Source organism: Phoca vitulina, unplaced genomic scaffold (assembly GCF_004348235.1).
Source record: "Phoca vitulina isolate PV1807 unplaced genomic scaffold, GSC_HSeal_1.0 scaffold1, whole genome shotgun sequence".
Classification (NCBI taxonomy): domain Eukaryota; kingdom Metazoa; phylum Chordata; class Mammalia; order Carnivora; family Phocidae; genus Phoca; species Phoca vitulina.
Window position 1 is genome coordinate 13,950,121 of NW_022589704.1, and position 17,560 is coordinate 13,967,680.

Below are 17,560 nucleotides of genomic sequence, written 5' to 3' on the forward strand. Positions count from 1 at the left end.
CCTCCCGCTCCCAGGCTTCGCCCCGCCCAGTCCGGGGCAGCGCGCTCGCTCTCTTCTCGCGAGATCTGAGCGTCCCCGCCGCTGCCGCCCGCCTCCCCCTCCCGTCCTCCCACCCCCCTCCCCCCAATCTCTCCACTCTCCGGCTCTCCTCCCTCCCTCCTCCCCCCTCCACCCTCTGGGCCGGATCTCGTCTCGCTGAGGCGGAGGAGGAGAAGGAGGAGGACGTTCGGCCTGCGCAGTGAGATGTTTTTCCGTCGCCGCCGCCGCCGCCATCGCGGAGGAGCGCGATAAAGGGAGCGGAGCCGGGCGTGAGGGGGACCCCGCGGAGCCGCCGCGCTAGCGCAGCCCCCCAGCCGAGCCCGAGCCGCCGCCGCCCCCGCCGCGGCCGCCCAGGGGCCGGCCAGCTCCCCAGCCCAGCCCGGGGGCCGCGCCGCCCCCAGCGTAGCCCCTCGCCTGCCCGCCCGCCTTAAATGTGACACCGGCGCCTCGGAGTGCGACCCGAAGCCGCCGCCGGGGAGGGGACGAGCACCATGTCGAATCTGAGCAAAGGCACGGGCAGCCGGAAGGACACCAAGATGCGGATCCGGGCCTTTCCGGTGAGTCTCTCTTCGGCGCCTGGGACCCCAGGGCCGGGGGCCCGGCGGAGAGCCGCACGCGAGGCCCGGGCTGAACTCCCCCAACAGGCCGCAGGCCCGGCCTCCCCTCCCCCACGCCGCCGGCCGCGGGGCGCGAGCCTTCCCGGCAACGGGGCGGCGCGGGGCCCCGGCGCGGCCGCCCTCCCGGGCCGTTCCCCGCGCCCGGCGCCCGAATCCGGCGCCCGAATTCGGCGCCGCGCACCCGCCCGGGAGCTGCTCCTCCGGCCAACCAGCGGGCGTCGGCTGCGGCCGGGGCCCCTTGGCCGGTCCCAGCACCTTCGCACGTTCCTGGGGTGTAGGCCCAGCCGCTAGTACTCCTCTCCCTGCTCGCTTCCCGGGACCACCAGACCTGCAGGGACGAGGACTGTGGAAGTCCTCCGTGTGTGGGGCGTGTGTGTAACTTTTCACGTGTGGTCTCGCTCCGGTTTAAAAAATAACCTAGCCTAAAAGATGGCCAGCCAGACCTTCTGGACTGCTCTCTCCCTCTCTCTTCCTCCTCCTCAGGGCTTTGCCACCAACCTACCCCCGACGCAGTGACAGTGGTTCCGTGTAGTGCTCAGTAGTAACGTACTAATATCATCAGCTGTATTTATAGTCTCTCTCATCCACAGGCTTCCAAAGCACTTTACACACTCTGTTATGCAGGAATTGCCTCGCCACTCGTAGGAGGGTCAAGGGGAAGCAAGAGAGAACACACTGGACGGTTGTTTCTCCATTTCTTAGCCATGGAAGCCCAAAAGAATGAGTAGTCACTACCCCGAGTTGCTCTACTCTAGGTTTTAGTGACAGCAAACGTGTTCTTTTTAGAAACTTTCTTTTTTAGCATTACGTTGAGTCATATGCTTGCAGTATTTAGTATGGAGAGTATAACTTTGGATGTCATACCTGATTCAGATAGCCAATGGCAAGCAATTAAAATGTACTCTTGTAACAAACTGGACATACTTGCTCACGTCGCTACAGTAACAGGTATACGTCAGGATAGACAAACTAGCAATTGTACAGAAGATTTTAGAACAGTAAAACTAGAGAAAGATCTTGAATGTCTTAGAATCATGAACATATCTTGGGAAGGGGGAAGGATGGGGTTTGAATTCACTTTTTTAAGCATGCTTTTTCTGAAGTGTAATTTTCAGTGAGGGAAGACTTACTAACACAGAAGAGAACTAATGAAGTCGATTAGTGTGTTTTCCCTTATAATGAAGTGAGCTGGGTTTATCAATTTTTGAGTAATGTTAGCTTTGCTACTAAATCAGTTGTGAACGTTTTTAGCAGAATTTAGAATTAAGAATTTTAAATAGTTTTATACAAGTTTTCTAGGAAAAATTTACTATTGAAGTCTGAGTTTTTCTAATTCAGATTTATTACTAAAATGTGGAATAGCTCACATTTGACATTAACTCATTTTTGTTAATATTGTGATTAACCAGTTGTACCTTTAAGTGCGATCAGTTTTTCATCTCTTTATGTTCACCTGTTCCTACCTGGTCTTCATTCCCTCATTCATTCAGTAAATACTGAGTACTGTGTGCCAGGCACTGTTCTAGGGGCATGGAATAAGTACAGCTTGAAGAATCAAGATCCCTTCTTTCTGGATGTTGTATATTATTGGAAGAGGCAGGAGAGAATTTCATTATTCCTTTCGTGAAAGAGTATAATATATGATAGATTAGCACATAGTGCTGAAACTGATTTTTTTTTAAGTAGTGTTTATGGTTGTGAGCTTTTTTTGTCCATAACTTGTTGCCATCTAAGATTTTCTAAAATCTTTCAATGAAGTTTGTAAATGATTAGTGTTTGATACTCAGTTTAATATCTGCTGATTTTTAAAAGCATAATTTTTCATTATTTTGGAAGTATTAATCCTCCTAAGTAGTCTCCACTGAAAAGAATCATTATATTTTTTAATATATAAATTTTTAAGTCCCTAGTACCTTGAGCCCTCATTAAGAATAGATATATACCTCAGTGGTATGATATTTCCCTGACTTACCCCTTGGTAAATGTTTGAGTAATTACAGACCTTCAAAATTTCTCTTCATCCAGGTTAGCAGTCTCCTAGTAGTAAATGTGTAGTGTTCCATAGAGAAAAAATAGTGTGTGTGTGTGTACATACGTACAGTATTTACAGGTGTAGTATTTTGCATTAATCTTTGGACATTCACTATAGGTACTGTAGTTTAAGAAAATTGTAGTTTAACCAAAGGTCTCAGGTGCTCATTTCGGATGCTGTTTTATAAAACTGATGCGTAAAAAGTGTAAAAATATGTTTTGAGGTTGTTTTGTTTTCATTGCAAAATAGAGTGGTGAGTGAACTTACAAGTTATTCTATAGATGTGTAAGCCTATTCCAGATATAGTCCCATCAGTAAAATCAGGTTCTTTTTAGTGTTTTGAATATATATTCTAAGTGTCCGTTTCATCATTGTTCACAAGAGTAAGGTTATGCCATACCACAGTTTTATGCACAATTTGCATTTTAAGTAGAACTTCTCATAAGATTAAGAGAAATTAGTTCTTTTTAAGACGGAAAACAATAGGGACTTTCTGGCTTTAAAAATTGTTGATGGAGTTAGAGTTTATCTAGTTTGTAAGCTTTCCTGCACTGCACAAAATATATGTCATTTCACATCTTTTTTTTTTTTTTGGTACCCAAAATTAACAGCAAGGGCCACAAAACTTTTTTAAGGAAGGAGGCTGTAGTTGCGAAACTCCTGGAAACTATATGGATTTGGATCAGAGTGCTGCCCCAAGAAGTTCCTGCTCTTCTTTCCTTGCTGTTGCTGAATGTCTCACTCCTGAGCTTTTGTTCCACTATGTAGGATTGGTTGCTGTCAGGTGAACCTTTTGTCCTTATCTTTGAAAAGCCATTCCTTACCATCTGTACTTTCCACATGGGTTTTGTCCACATGGACTTGAAACACTTGATTGGATTGGAGGGGATATGTTTGAAAATAATTTGTCTCTCCTCTGATACTCCTTTTTTGACTTAGCCTTCACAGAGTTTAGGAGTCATATTGTGAAAGTGATTGTCTTTAGAGTGTGATTTGGAAGTGGTTTCAGTTATTACAGAAGCATGCTAAATCATGATGCAGAATCTTTGGTTGTGATGTCCACTCCATAATCCTAGATGAGCTTCATGGAGCTCCACGTGTGCAGCATGGACCGTGAGTGATGTGGAGGTTATTGTTAGATGGAAACCACAAAGTGGATGACGTTACAAAGAGATGAGTTTTAAGATCATTTGTGATGTACTTATTAAGAACACAAGAGTTTAATGACAACTGGGGACAGTTAATGTTTTTGTTTTTCCTAGCTATAGTAAAATTTGCTAGATTTGGGGGAACGGCTTTGATCTTCATAATAGATGTCCTCAGAGGAAGTAATTGTTGTCTAGGACTACCTGAACTATGTACAGGAAAGCTGAAAGCTGAGTAATAGTCTTGCAAATCACATGGGGGGGGGATTAACTATATTTATTTTTCATTCTGTAACATAGAGAAATTAGGGAGTAAGTTATAACAGATTCATTAAAGTGTTGCTTACACTTAGACTGTTTCTTTCTGTTTAATAGTTTCAGGACAGCCAGCTATGTTGTAACTGTTAGTACCTCTCTGGGTTTAGAAGTTAAAAAACAAAAGCATAAAGTAGTTATCTATAAGGTGTTATATTTTGCATTGTCTTCCTAGATAGCAGTTCAGGGGAGCCTGGAAAATTATTAGTACCAGTATTGAATTTGAAACTATTTATAGAATATAATGGAGAATTTGGCCTTTTAAATAAGGTCAATTCATTGAGACAAGATAGAGAAAGCTTCATTTGTTTGTACATCATTCATTCATTAAATGTAGCTAATAATAGCATTTCTCTAGTTCGTGAAGGTTATATAGTAAAGACTAAAAAAAAGTAGTATGCCCTCCCTTTGTATTCTAAATTGCTCCCAACTTTCAGATAATTTTTTTGCTCTTATTTTCATTGAAGATCAATCATCTGATGTTCGTTAATGATTTTGTTAAATTTTTGTAAAAGTTACTGGACAATTTGTAATTTCAAATAATGCAAGTTTGAAAACATCTCATTTATTCATTGTAAATGTAGCAAAAAAGCAAAGGTGTTACTTAAGCACAAATCACTGAGGTATACTAGGAATTGCAATTAGTGTCTATCAGTGTATTGTGAAAACTATTCAGTCATTTGTCAAAGCAATGAATTCATTTTAGTAGATTTTCTAATTATAAAAGTAATGCATATTCATGATAGAAAACTTAAGTATCTAAATTTATAAATAAGGAAATTAAAATCACCTCTAACCCTACTGCTTGGAAATAAGCAATATTTACATTTTGATGTATTTTCTTTTAATCTTTCATACACTTGTGAGCACCCAGTAAAATTGAGGTACTATATTATTTTAAAACTGCTTTTTAAAAAGAGAGTATTCTCACGTTAAATATATTAAGGATATGATTTGTAAAGACAAGTACTCTATGGTACCTCAGTTTGCTTAACCATGTCCCTACTGCTGGGTATTTTGATCGATTCCAGTTAATCCATATTTCCTCTGTTATAGATAATGCAACTGTGATTATTTAGGCACATAAATATTTGGGCCTGTCCATGATTATGGAGTTACTAAGCCAAACAAAATTGATACATATTGCCAATTGGCCTCCAGAAAGGTAGGAATAATAATAGCTAACACTCAGTGAATGCTTATCATGGGCCCCCCACACTGTTCTCTGTGTATGTAAGCTCACTTCATTTGCACAATTCTATAGAGTACTACTACTATCATCTGTTTTATAAAGGAGGCTTTGAGAACCTAAGAAATTTGCTTCAGGTCACTGTGCTTGTAAGTGGCAGAACTGGGATCCTAATCCGGCTCTAAAGTGAATTAATTATACCTGTCAGGGTTGTATCATTGTATTTCTACTGTGTAGCAGTGTCTTAGCCAACATTTTATATCTTTAATTTCATAGGTGAAAAAATAGTACTTTAATGCTTTAGTTTGCATTTCTTTGACTACTCATTAAGAATAAAACTAGGGATAGTCTTTAAGGGAATTTTCCTTTAGAGTATTCAATGTCTGTGTTAGGAGTATGACTAAAAAATAGACTGAGAGTGTAATAGAGTGTGGTGGGCTTTGGACTGCCAGATTTTGAATGTCATTTCTCCCTTTTACTAGCTGCATCGTCATTAACAAGTTACTTAACCCCTTTTAGCTTCAGTTTCCTCCTCGGAAATGAAATTACCACTAGGACCTACCTTACAGGGTTGTTGTGAGATAAAGAAAATAAAGCATTAGAACACTACCTAGCACAGAGCTGTGGTTAATACCACCATTTAGCCATGATTATACCACAATTTAAATGTTAAAATTGAGTGTTATTTTTGCAGGTAGTTGTATTGTAATAGTGTATGCTTATTTTAGTGATGCTGCCATTTTTTGGTACTGTTTTTCGTTTTGAAAAGCCTGCAGGGCCAATTTGAACCACACTAAGAAGTCAGTCTCAAAGGATAAAGGTTTGGTACCACTGGGGCACTTGAAAAGAATGCTACTGGCTCTTGGGGGTAGATTCAAAAACAGAAGTTCCAATAATGATTCTTACATAATCATTGCAGTAAGTATGTCATTTCTTAGGTAACTTTATTGAAAGAATAAAAACATTGATTTGGTGTGTACATTCTAATATGTATGTAAAATGTTTATCTAAAAATACATTTTGTTTCTCTTCATTTTCTCCCTTTCTCTTCCATTCCCTTTTTTTGTTTCGCTTGTGAACTAGATTGTGGTCCCTGCCCAAACTTATACCAGACACCCTTTTGAACCACAAAACACTTAGCACAGTGTTAGACAGTGTGGGTGGTTAGTGAATGATTAAATGAGAAACTAATCCTTTAAGTGAAACCACAGTAATTGATTAATTGGGAAAGTTGATGCAAGTTACTGCTCTGAAATGTTTGAACTGTTTTTGCAGCTGTAAGTGAAGTCTTAAGATGTAATCGGTCATTAATGATTTGAAGTCAGCGTAGTCCCCTGAAACAATAATGACTTGAAAGTAAAGATAGTTGCATTGACAGTAACCTTGGTTTGATCTTCAGAAGACTAAATCTGTGGCCCAGTCTTTAACTAGTTGTACTCTATGTTTTACTCCATCCACCATGATTCCTTCTTCCCAGCCTGTTCAGCTGTCCACTCTGATCTACTTTCATTGCAGATTGATTCTCCTGTATCTTCAACCTGTTCTCAGAATTCTCTGCTGCCTTTTCATCTGAAACCTGGCTTTACCCTGAGAATACTGGCTTATCTTCTTAAATTGAGGTGTCTGTTTTCCTTGTAATCCTTGAATCATTGGGCCCACATACAATTTATTACCACATCCATCATCCTCTTTTGTGGCTCTGGCCCTTGTGAACTGTTCTTTTGTGCATTCCCTATGATTGTCTCCTAACTTCTTACACATGTTCTTTCGATCATTCAAGAATTTAATACCCTCCTCACAGACATTCTTTCCAGTTCAGATTTTAATTTTATCCACTATGTGTGGCATGGTCATTCATTCAATTTAAAATACATTTATTATGTGTTCCTACTGGAGGTCAGGCACTAGATATACAAGGATGATCACAGACCTGGCCTCTTCTTACTACAGAGGTCTTCACTCTGTCTTAGAGCTTGTCATTCCATTGCTTTAGAAATCTTAAACTCCAGTATTGCATTGTATCCTAGCTTCTTCATTTATTAGATGTAATAATGAGCAAATCACTTAATCTCTGTCCTCCTTTGTAAGAAGGAGAAAACAATAGCACTACTTCTTAAGAATAGAGTTAATACATGTAAAGCTCTTAGAATAGTGCCTGGTGCAAAGTAGGCATTGTAAATAAATGCCAGTTGTTGTTATTATTCTATCCTACTTGTTGCTTGTTTCCTTCTCACATTAATGTGCTCTTAGACCTCAAGAAGACCCCTTTCATTCTCCCAGACCATGATGCCTGTCACTAGTTGCCTCTTTATTTTTACTACCTCCCTAGAGCAAGGCCAGAAATAGCACAAAGTGATCAATCATTCCACCCATCTACCTTCACTGCTTATATTTTTTAGGCTGTTGTGCACTCCTGGGGAAAATTGGAAAATAGTGGTATCTAAGCTGGACTCCCAGGGCCTCTGGGCAGTTTTTTTGTGTGTGTCCCTGGTAAGCTCCCTCTCTCTTTTCCTGTGTGAGTTATTCCAAACTTTAATCACTGTCCTTAAGCTCTTTATTGAGAATTCTCTTATCTGTCTTCTTCCAGAAACTTAACTACTGCTTCACTGTGAAAAGCTAACGTTATCTTGTATAAGTTCCTTCAGCTTTCTTCCCTTTCATTTGTAGCCTTTAACCTGTATCTTTACTCATTTTCATTGCCTTCCCTCAGGTCTCAGAGAAGGAAGATGTTCTTTTCCCGTCTTCCCTGTCATGGTAACTACCGTACTATTTTTCTTCATATCCCAAAGTCTTCAAAGAATAGTCTGTATCTCCTTTATTAGGATGTAGATTTTTTTTTTTAGAGGAGGCATCAAGTCTTTTTGTATTGATCTTTGTCAGTGCAGCACAATAGTATCCAACAATGTTGAATGCATGAACTAATACACTCTTATTTTGTTTTCTCATCTTAAAGATGGGAACTGTAGCAATCTTTCTCACAGATTAGTTGTGAGGATTAAAAGAAACGTCAAAGTGCTTTCTAATAAACAGTGGCATCACTGAGACATTTGAATGAATTTTCTAATCATAAAGTCAGAATTTTCAACTAAAAGTGTATTATGTTTCATGTGGGACAGTTATTTTCAAACTTGTAGAGAGTCTCCAGGACACTGGAGGCATAGGAGGAGTGGAATTAGGGTATCTTCAGAAATCTCCTTCTCTTGTTATTTAAAGCTTTTCGAAAGTTGCCATTTGTATAAAAGATTTCATTATGGAAAAGTTCTATTAACCACTGCTTTTAAAATCCAGCTTTTTTAGAGTTGAGGAGAGTCCTGCTTGCCCAAGTTGAGACAAGTAATAGTAAATTGAGAACTGATTCTTTAGTTGCCTTAACCCCTAATTCAGCGCTTTTGCTACTAGAAAGCATTCCTTTATTTTTTTAAGTCAGTTTGAAGTTGAAAATGTAGTTAAGTCAAACTTCTTAATTTGACTTTCATTCATTTAGTACTTGTTACCACTGAGAAAGGAATGGATCCAAATTTACTCTTTAAATGAGAAAGGTTACTGCTAAGCAAATGAATAAAGACTTCAAAGGAATATCTTTACTTACTTGAAGAAAATACAAGCTTCTTTAGAGATATTTTTCTATAAAAGCAAGGCCTCATTGCTAAGAGGAATTCTTTAACATAGTGATTCCAAGTCATTCTTATCTGAAGCAGCTCTTAACTGAGCAATCTTACTCATCTATTTGCCCTATCCTCTTGAAAGTAATCATGATAAATTCTTTTTCCTTTTTCCTTTCCAATTTATAGATAGTGTGAGAAATTGCTTTGTAACATTAGTAACAACAACTTGTTGACTGTCTGCCTTATGTTAGGTTGTGTTTTAGATGCTTTGAACTACAATTATCTGAAATCTTTACAACCTTTAGATGTTGTTACTGTTTTAAATCTAAGGCTCAGAGAGACCTAGTAAGGTATGTGTAATATTACATGTCCACCTAAGAAAGGGCAGAGCTGGGATTTAGATCCCAGGTGTATCTATTAAAAAATTCATATTCTTCCCACTACACCACACTGCCTAGTTGTATTCTGTTAAGCATTTGCTAGATTCTGAAACATTTACTTTCTTATTAGGAAAATACTGGAAAATTAATTCTAAGATTGCCATTCAGATTATTAGCCAGGGGCAGATCCAGGGACCCTAAAGCTTATACAGTGCAGTACTCTTTTTTTTTTTTTTTTAAAGATTTTATTTATTTATTTGACAGAGACACAGCGAGAGCAGGAACACAAGCAGGGGGAGTGGGAGAGGGAGAAGCAGGCTTCCCACGGAGCAGGGAGCCCGATGCGGGGCTCGATCCCAGGACCCTGGGATCATGACCTGAGCCGAAGGCAGACGCTTAACGACTGAGCCACCCAGGCGCCCCAGTGCAGTACTCTTTATAAAAAGAATTCAAAATTAGTTTTTGGCCCTTGGAAGGAGCTTTTGCAAGTGTAAGCCTCTAGATTCAAGGTAAATGCACCTCTCATAAGAGAATAGAAGTTACTAAGAACTTTGAATCAATGAAGTATATTTTCAGTAAAATTTGAGTATATGAATTGCTTAAGGGTATCCTAGTGTATATTGACTTGAATAAAGCAAAGTCATAACCTATAAGAAAGACATTAGTTGACATATTTGTGAGTTAACACTTTCCTCTTTATGAGGCAGATAGCACACTTTTTTTAACGTTTTCAATTAATAGAAATTTGTTTTATTAAGTATATATTTTTTAAAAAGTGATTCTTTGAAGTTAACATGTTAAAATACTTTAATATCTTTAATTTTTGTTTTTGAGAACACATTAAGAAGTAGGTTAAACAGTAAAACGAATTTTGAAGCACAAGGATCAGATATTTTAAAATAATTCACTTTTTCTCATGGTGTATGCAAATGAGACATGAAAGAAGTGTGGGTTTTGTTTTGTTTTTGTTTTTGTTTTTGTTTGATGAATGCTATCCCTAGCCAAATAAACAAGTAATCTATTTGCTCCTGTTTGTATTCATATTTTAATTTTTAAACGCTAAGAGGGATTTTGAGAGATACTGTTCTAATCTTACTTAATAGATGAGGAAAGGGAGGACTAGAGAAGATGATTTACCCAAGGGAAAATTTCAGGACTTGAATTTATAGAAGAACCATGACTAGAAGCCTGATTTAAGTTAAAGGCTCTTTTCTCTAGACTGAACTGAAACATGAATATAGCCATAATAATTCAGTGTTGTTAACATTAGCCCATTCAATTATAAAAAGACATCTTAATATTGAGCACCCAGGTGACTTGAGTTGACCTGGGGTTAGCGGAAGGACACTTAGTTTAGGATGTTTGGATTTCTTCATTGCCATAATTAGCTGTGTGATCCTGGCTAAGCCACTTAGCCTCAGTTTCCTCATTTGTAAAATGAGCTTTAATTTGTGGTTATCTTAGGCTCATTCCAGCTCTTAAAAATTTCATTTAAATTTATACATAAGTCTAGGAATGGAATGCTAGTGTGTTCTCCTGTGGCATAAAACATTTTGTGTGGTGTTGCAGAAGTCACCTATCTTTTGGATTTAGAATTTTCTTTGAAATAGTTTATTTCAGTGATGATGGCTAAACAGTAGTATGAAGCAGTGGGAAATTTTGTTTTTGCATACTCTTTTTTTGTGTGAATTGGTAGTTTTAGAGAAATTTTGAGCAGATTTGATACCAGATTTTTGTAATAATTTCATACGTTTGGCCGTTTGCTATCATCACATTTGGTTACAGTTAGATTCATTCAAAGACAAAGCTAACTGGTAATTTATACTTTTTCACATTTTTTTTTCCTCTTCCTTTGGATTGTGTGTAGCTGATTCCAGTGTAAACTATAATTTGTAGAGCTTTTTACACATTATCATAGTTTTAGGAAAACAGGGTTTACCCATTTAAAAAAAGTTACCTAAGCTAAAGAGAAGAAAATAGTCACTTTTTATTAAAATTAATAATTTTAGATTATAGGATGAAAACATGGAATTCAAGCGTGCACTTAGATATAAAGTATAAGTAATTTTCTTAATAGGGAAGGTCTCTAGTTATAATGTTTGAAGATTTCCAGTCAAGATGAATATTGTATTCTCTGGATAAAATGTGTTTCAGGGTGCCCAGTAGGTGGCCTCTCTTCTTTCATTAGCAGAAACAGCACCAACAGTAGGACAGTGACAAACTTCTTGCTTCAGTGAGAATACTTAAAATTGCATCTGTGATTATCATCAGACCATGTTACACATGGTTGTTACACATACCTTTTTTCATATAAGCAAAAGTCATTCATGGAGAGATATATTTGAAATACATTGTCTGCTCAAGTCAGTTGTGACTTAACAAGGACTTTAATAGGCTAATCTGGAAGTTTGATCCTTGGTATTTGAAAAAAAAATTTGTTCCAAATTTTCAAATTGATTTTTGAACAGCCTGCTCATGCTGAGGACTGAAATGCAGATTATAATTGAACCTTCTATTGATGATTTCGCTTTCTCATTATAAATGTTACTGTTGCATAATGATATTAGAGTCCAAATGAATGTAGATCAGACTTAGTTTGTGATTTCACAGAATTATCCCAGGCTCCTGTGCTTTTCTAATTGATAATCTTTCTCTCTGCTCCCTTGACATCAGTTTTATTACTTTTGGCAACACAGTTCTGCTCCCATCTGATGTCCACTGTAACCGCAGAAAAACCATTTAAACAAATAATCAGTCTCAACTTTACATTCGGGTTAAGTCATTAAGTAAGGCTGTATGTCAGTTTTGTGTAGTAAAGAAAGAAACGAATGTACTGAACAAGTGCTGTGTGCCAGATGCTTTCACAGATTTTGTTAATTGCCACACAGTACATCATCATCTACTCTGCCACAAGCATGTGAGGAAAGTAAATTCTGGAAAGTTAAATAACTTGTGCAAGTCTGAATGTATCCATTGTACTGTTTTCCTTAACACTTGGGTCTTTGGTTATATTTTTGATGGTTGAGGTTGCTTAAAGATCAACTGATGGATAAATGGAATGCTTACAGATGTTACAAGTCATTGTATAGTTGGTCATCAAATAAGATTCATCATCATTAACTGTAACTGGACCACATTCAAATCATATTTTTTGGAAGTCACCTAGGCATTGTGCCATGTATTATAAAGGGTACAATAAAATAAAGGAAGAGAGACTTTATATTACTCTGAGGCACTTCTAATCTGGGAGGGAGCTTCCTTACATAATTTATGGCTTAGCTGTGTCTGACTAGAATACTGCCATTCCTCAGATATTTGTACCAGAGCAACTTTTTTTTGAGGCTGAAGCTCAAAATTGAGATCAAGCATTTTTCCTTGTTTATTTTTTTCTAGCTATGTCATTCTGAATTGCTTGGAATTTCAAATTCTCACCCTTTTCCCCCACCCACCCTGTTCTAAATTTCTTGTCGAAAATATTCACAGGGGACTAAAGACTTCTTGTGCTTTGTATATAGTGGATCTGAAGAATACAGTTCTCTTCGTTTTAGTTTTAATTGGCTCATGCTGTAGTTCTCTCCAACTCTTGATTATTACAGAACCTTCAAGATGTGTAAGTATATAATAGACTGATACCCTTTCAAATTCACACCTTTTTTTTTTTTTTTTAAAGATTTTATTTATTTGTCAGAGAGAGAGAGAACACAAGCAGGGGGAGCTGCAGGCAGAGGGAGAAGCAGGCTCCCTGCTGAGCAAGGAGCTGGATGTGGGACTCTATCCCAGGACCCTGGGATCATGACCTGAGCCGAAGGCAGTTGCTTAACCAATTGAGCCACCCAGGCATCCCCCAATTCAGGAATTTTAAAGGTGGTTTTTATATCATTTGAAATAATGTAGATGAATAATCAAAAATGTTTTGAAAGAAAATAAAGACTTAGGATTATTTTTGTTATTGATACTTACTAATGAGGAAATTATAATCCTGGATTAGGAAGAGGCAAGGGGTTGGAGGTCATTTTTAAAAATTAAAGTCTTGATTTGGTTTTTAAAAGTCTCATTAAACCATAAACATTTAAGAATGCTTAATTATATCTTTCTTTTAAAAAGAGCTTTTGTTTCTTTTCTTGCTAAATGAGTTTACCTTCCCTGCTGATCATTTTATACTTGAACTTGTTGGAGCAGAATACCATATATGCCTAATAATTAGCAAACATTAAATGTGTGTGTGTGTGTGTGCGCGCATTTTATTGTGTTACTGCTTTGCTGCAGCATTATTAACAAAATTCCTTCCTGAGTGTATTTGCAATTAATGGAACCTAAAGAAATCAGTTTCATCAATGAGTTTAAAATCCTGCTTGAATAACTTAGAATATTACTTTAAAAGTACATTACTATTTTTTTTAAAAAAGTACAGTCTTAAAGCCTTTAAGTATAGATTGATGTTTTTATGGTTAACATATTGATGATATTAGAGTTTAACATTTAGTCCTTTTACCTTTCGTTGATAGTTAATGTATTCTGTACCAAGGATGAATGAGAAATTAAAGTTCATCAGTAACATAATTATTTTGCCACTGTTACTGACATGTTCGCTTGATGCCAAGACCAAAGCATGCATATGTAAGAATCTGCACTTGAAGCCCATTTCCTTTGGTATATTGTTTTTGGACTTGCTTGATTTAGGGAAAGATTGTAGCTTACAGATCCTGTCCTGAAGGGCCTTTTCTGCCTATGATTTTCCTCCTAGTTAACATTTATTAATAAAATTAATGACTAAGCAGTTAAGTGAATAGGAAAATCTGAAAATACTACTTGAAAAATTAAATTTAAGGGATGCCTGGGTGGCTCATTCAGTTAAATGTCTGCCTTCGGCTCAGGTCATGAACCCAGGGTCCTGGGATCGAGTCGCGCATCGGGCTCCTTGCTCAGCAGGGAGCCTGCTTCTCCCTCTGCTGCTCTTCCTGCTTGTGCTCTCTCTTGCTATGTCAAATAAAAAATAAAAAAAACTTTAAAAAAAAAAAAGAAAAATGAAATTTAAGAGTCTGTTGCTTGCATGTTATTGTGTTCTATTTGAAAAGGACATTTGATTATTTTAAAGTAATTTTAAAATAATTAAATACTTCCTGTAATACTAAATGCCGTAGATAAGCACATTAAAATATTTTCCATGTCTTTGTGCTTACTAATTCAAAGGTTCAAAATTGCATTAGTATAATATAGGTAAAGCAATATTCATTCACTAGCCATTTGTGTATGGCCATCTAATTACATTAAAGAAAAATGCATAACCCCTTTAGTATCTCTTAGTCTAGTGGAGGAAAAAGATGCACGGATAATTATGAATCAGTATGAAGTGATAGATATGACCTGAGTGTTATGAAAGCGCTGAGAACGGGGCGCCTGGGTGGCTCAGTCGTTAAGCGTCTGCCTTCGGCTCAGGTCACGATCCCAGGGTTCTGGGATCGAGCCCCGCATTGGGCTCCCTGCTCAGCGGGAAGCCTGCTTCTCCCTCTCCCACTCCCCCTGCTTGTGTTCCCTCTCTCGCTGTGTCTCAGTCTGTCAAATAAATAAATAAAATCTTTTAAAAAAAAAAAAGTGCTGAGAAGGAGTCCACTTTGCTTGAGGAGGTCAGGGAAGGATTTCTGGAAGATATGACATATGAGCTGTGTTCAGAGGCTATGTAAAGAATTGGATGAAGAAGAGGCCGAGGAAGGGGCTTTAAGAAGATGAGGGAGGGTGGTGAATGAGGGGGAGGTGTGTCATTGGATGGGAATAACCATTGATTGAATGTTGTCAGGGAATAAATGTAAGATAGGTAGTAGTAAGTGAGAGTAGTAAGTGAAATTAGAGAAGTAGGCATAGACTACATTTTGAATAGTTTTGAAGTACATCCTTCCACCCCTGGTAATGAGAGTTAGGTTTTGAACAGGGCTACAATGCTCATGTTTATTTTTTAAATGGTGATTCTGAGGAAGATAGATTTTAAGAGGTTATTGGAGTTCATGATAGTTGGAAGGCTGTCATGGTGATCTAGATGCAGGTTTTAGGATAATAGTATGCAGGATGAAAGAATGGGAACATATTTGAGAAGTATCTTAGGCCTACTGTTGGCAGCACTTGATTGAATGAAAAGGGGATGAGAGAAGAAAGAAGAAAAGTTAAAGCATAGGCTTCTAGCATGTATAACTAGGTGGCTTGTGAATTAGAGAATACAGAAGGAAGATATATGTGTGTGTTTGGAGGATCAGTTTAACAGGGATTTGGGACCTGATAAGTTTGATCCTAGAACATTTGGTTTGAGATGTCCAGCAGGCAGTTGAATATGGTAGTTTTAGACTTAAGGGGAACATCTGGGCTGGCAGTACAGATTTGGGAGCAATTAACATATAAGCCAGTAATTTATTCTTTGAGATGTGAGCCAGATCTGATAAGAGTTTAGGACTCCTCATCCAGGAAGAAGAAATGCACACGTTATATTTGCAAAATTTTGTGTACAGTTTTAGGAGGCTCCGGAATGCCTTGCTAATCTGGTGTCTTGTAAATTTTAGAACTTAAGATGTATGGGTAGTAATTGTAACCATGATAATGGATGGAAATGCATAGTGACCCAGTGTAGGGTGAAAAGAGCCAAGGACAGAGCTCTGGGGATTAAAATATTTTAAATGGCACTGGAAGAATAGGAGTTAGGAAGTGTAGGGAATAGTGTTTCCAAAAGAAGGCTACATTATACTGACTTGTATTTAGCAGACTTGTACTTGTAAGGTATTTTTGTTTTAGCTCATATCTGTTTATTTATTAAGTTTGAAAAGTTATTTTTTTCTTTCTGATGGTTGATGCCCATAGATGACAGTTCAGATATTCTATCATTGGACACTTTCTTTAGTCGACGTGTGAGGGATTGTGCTGTGCCCTGGGCTGGGTTAAATTCTACTGACATTCTTATTTAATCTTCAGGATAGTGCCCTGAGATAGATAACTGTTGTTAAATCTGCTTTACAAGTGAGGAAATAAAGATTTTGAAGGGTCAAGTAATTTGCCCAAGGTCACATGGCCTGTTAATTTAGCAAAGCCATGACACCAACCAAGGGCTTTTGTTCTCTACTAATATACCACACTATGTTTACCAAGATAATCAGTGACTCACACTGTGATATTACTATACCGTATTAGCACAATGGAATGTAATGTGAGTCCAGCGGTTTGGACTAGATTTGGGGATATATAAATTCTAATCTCTGCTCTTAGATTTGGGGTAAGTCATGTAATGTCTCTGGGTCTATTTTTTCATTTACTTGAAAATTTGTATACCTGAACATTGTCGTACTGTGGCTCCCTCTCTACTCTGTAAAGCACGAATACCGAGGAGAGTAGTACGTAGAATCTTGGATTATAAGACAACTCTTGATTTATATACGTGAGAAATGATTTATTATAATGTAAGGGTATTTCTACAATATTTGAAGTCTCTTGGTTTATGTTTTTTAAATTCTTTAGTTTCTAATAGAAAATTTAGTAATTCATGACGGGTTAGGGACCTTTTTGTACATTTTCTAGCTTTCATGGGATCTTATTTTATAGAGCCTGAAAAGATCATTTGAAGTTTTGCTCAACTATTCGCAGTATAGTTACCCCTGGAGTTTATAGTCCACATTAACTTTGGTCTTCCTCTGGAATTGTTCTGAATGTTCTGCTTTATATGTTCAGTATTTAATGTTGAGAGATGGTGTCTTAGTCTGCTTTTTTATAACTTCTGTGTATGGAATACTTGAGGCCATCATTGTCACGTGGACTTGTATCTTTTATTTGTGAAAACTTATGAACAGCTACATCTTATTTAAAATATTTTATATGGAAGGTATCCTGTGTATCAGGATATCTAATAAAAATCGCAGTTTCAACCTAGGGATAAATTCTCTTAAGGCCGTTTCAGAAAAGTCTCTACTAGACCTGGGATTTGAATAAGATTTAAGTAATAAAAAAGAAGTTGCTCTTTTACAGAATTCTTTTTAAGCACTCCAGAAAAGATTAGAAAATAAGGCTCTGTTTGAGTCATCTGCTTAAGAATCCTCTATGAGGGTTGAACTGATATTTTACTGCTAGGGTAACTGAAAGAACTATTTTGCCTGTCTATATTCCTTACTCTTTCACATTCATACCCATTGGACATAGCTTGGAAGGAGTGTGGTTTTTTTCCGTTAACCACTTTATTGAGGTTTGATTGACATGCAAAAAGCTGTACAT

At 37.8% G+C, this 17,560-nt stretch overlaps 1 protein-coding gene across 1 annotated transcript in view; it reads left to right on the top strand.

The window, feature by feature from the left end:
• The first annotated feature begins 403 nt into the window (after positions 1–403).
• CUL3 (cullin 3) overlaps positions 404–17,560 on the top strand; it is a 94,114-nt gene continuing 76,957 nt past the window's right edge. Inside the window, exon 1 of the mRNA XM_032401149.1 lies at positions 404–596. Within this exon, the coding sequence (XP_032257040.1) occupies positions 531–596 (66 nt within the window). The 5' untranslated portion in view covers positions 404–530. The remainder of the gene's footprint in view (positions 597–17,560) is intronic.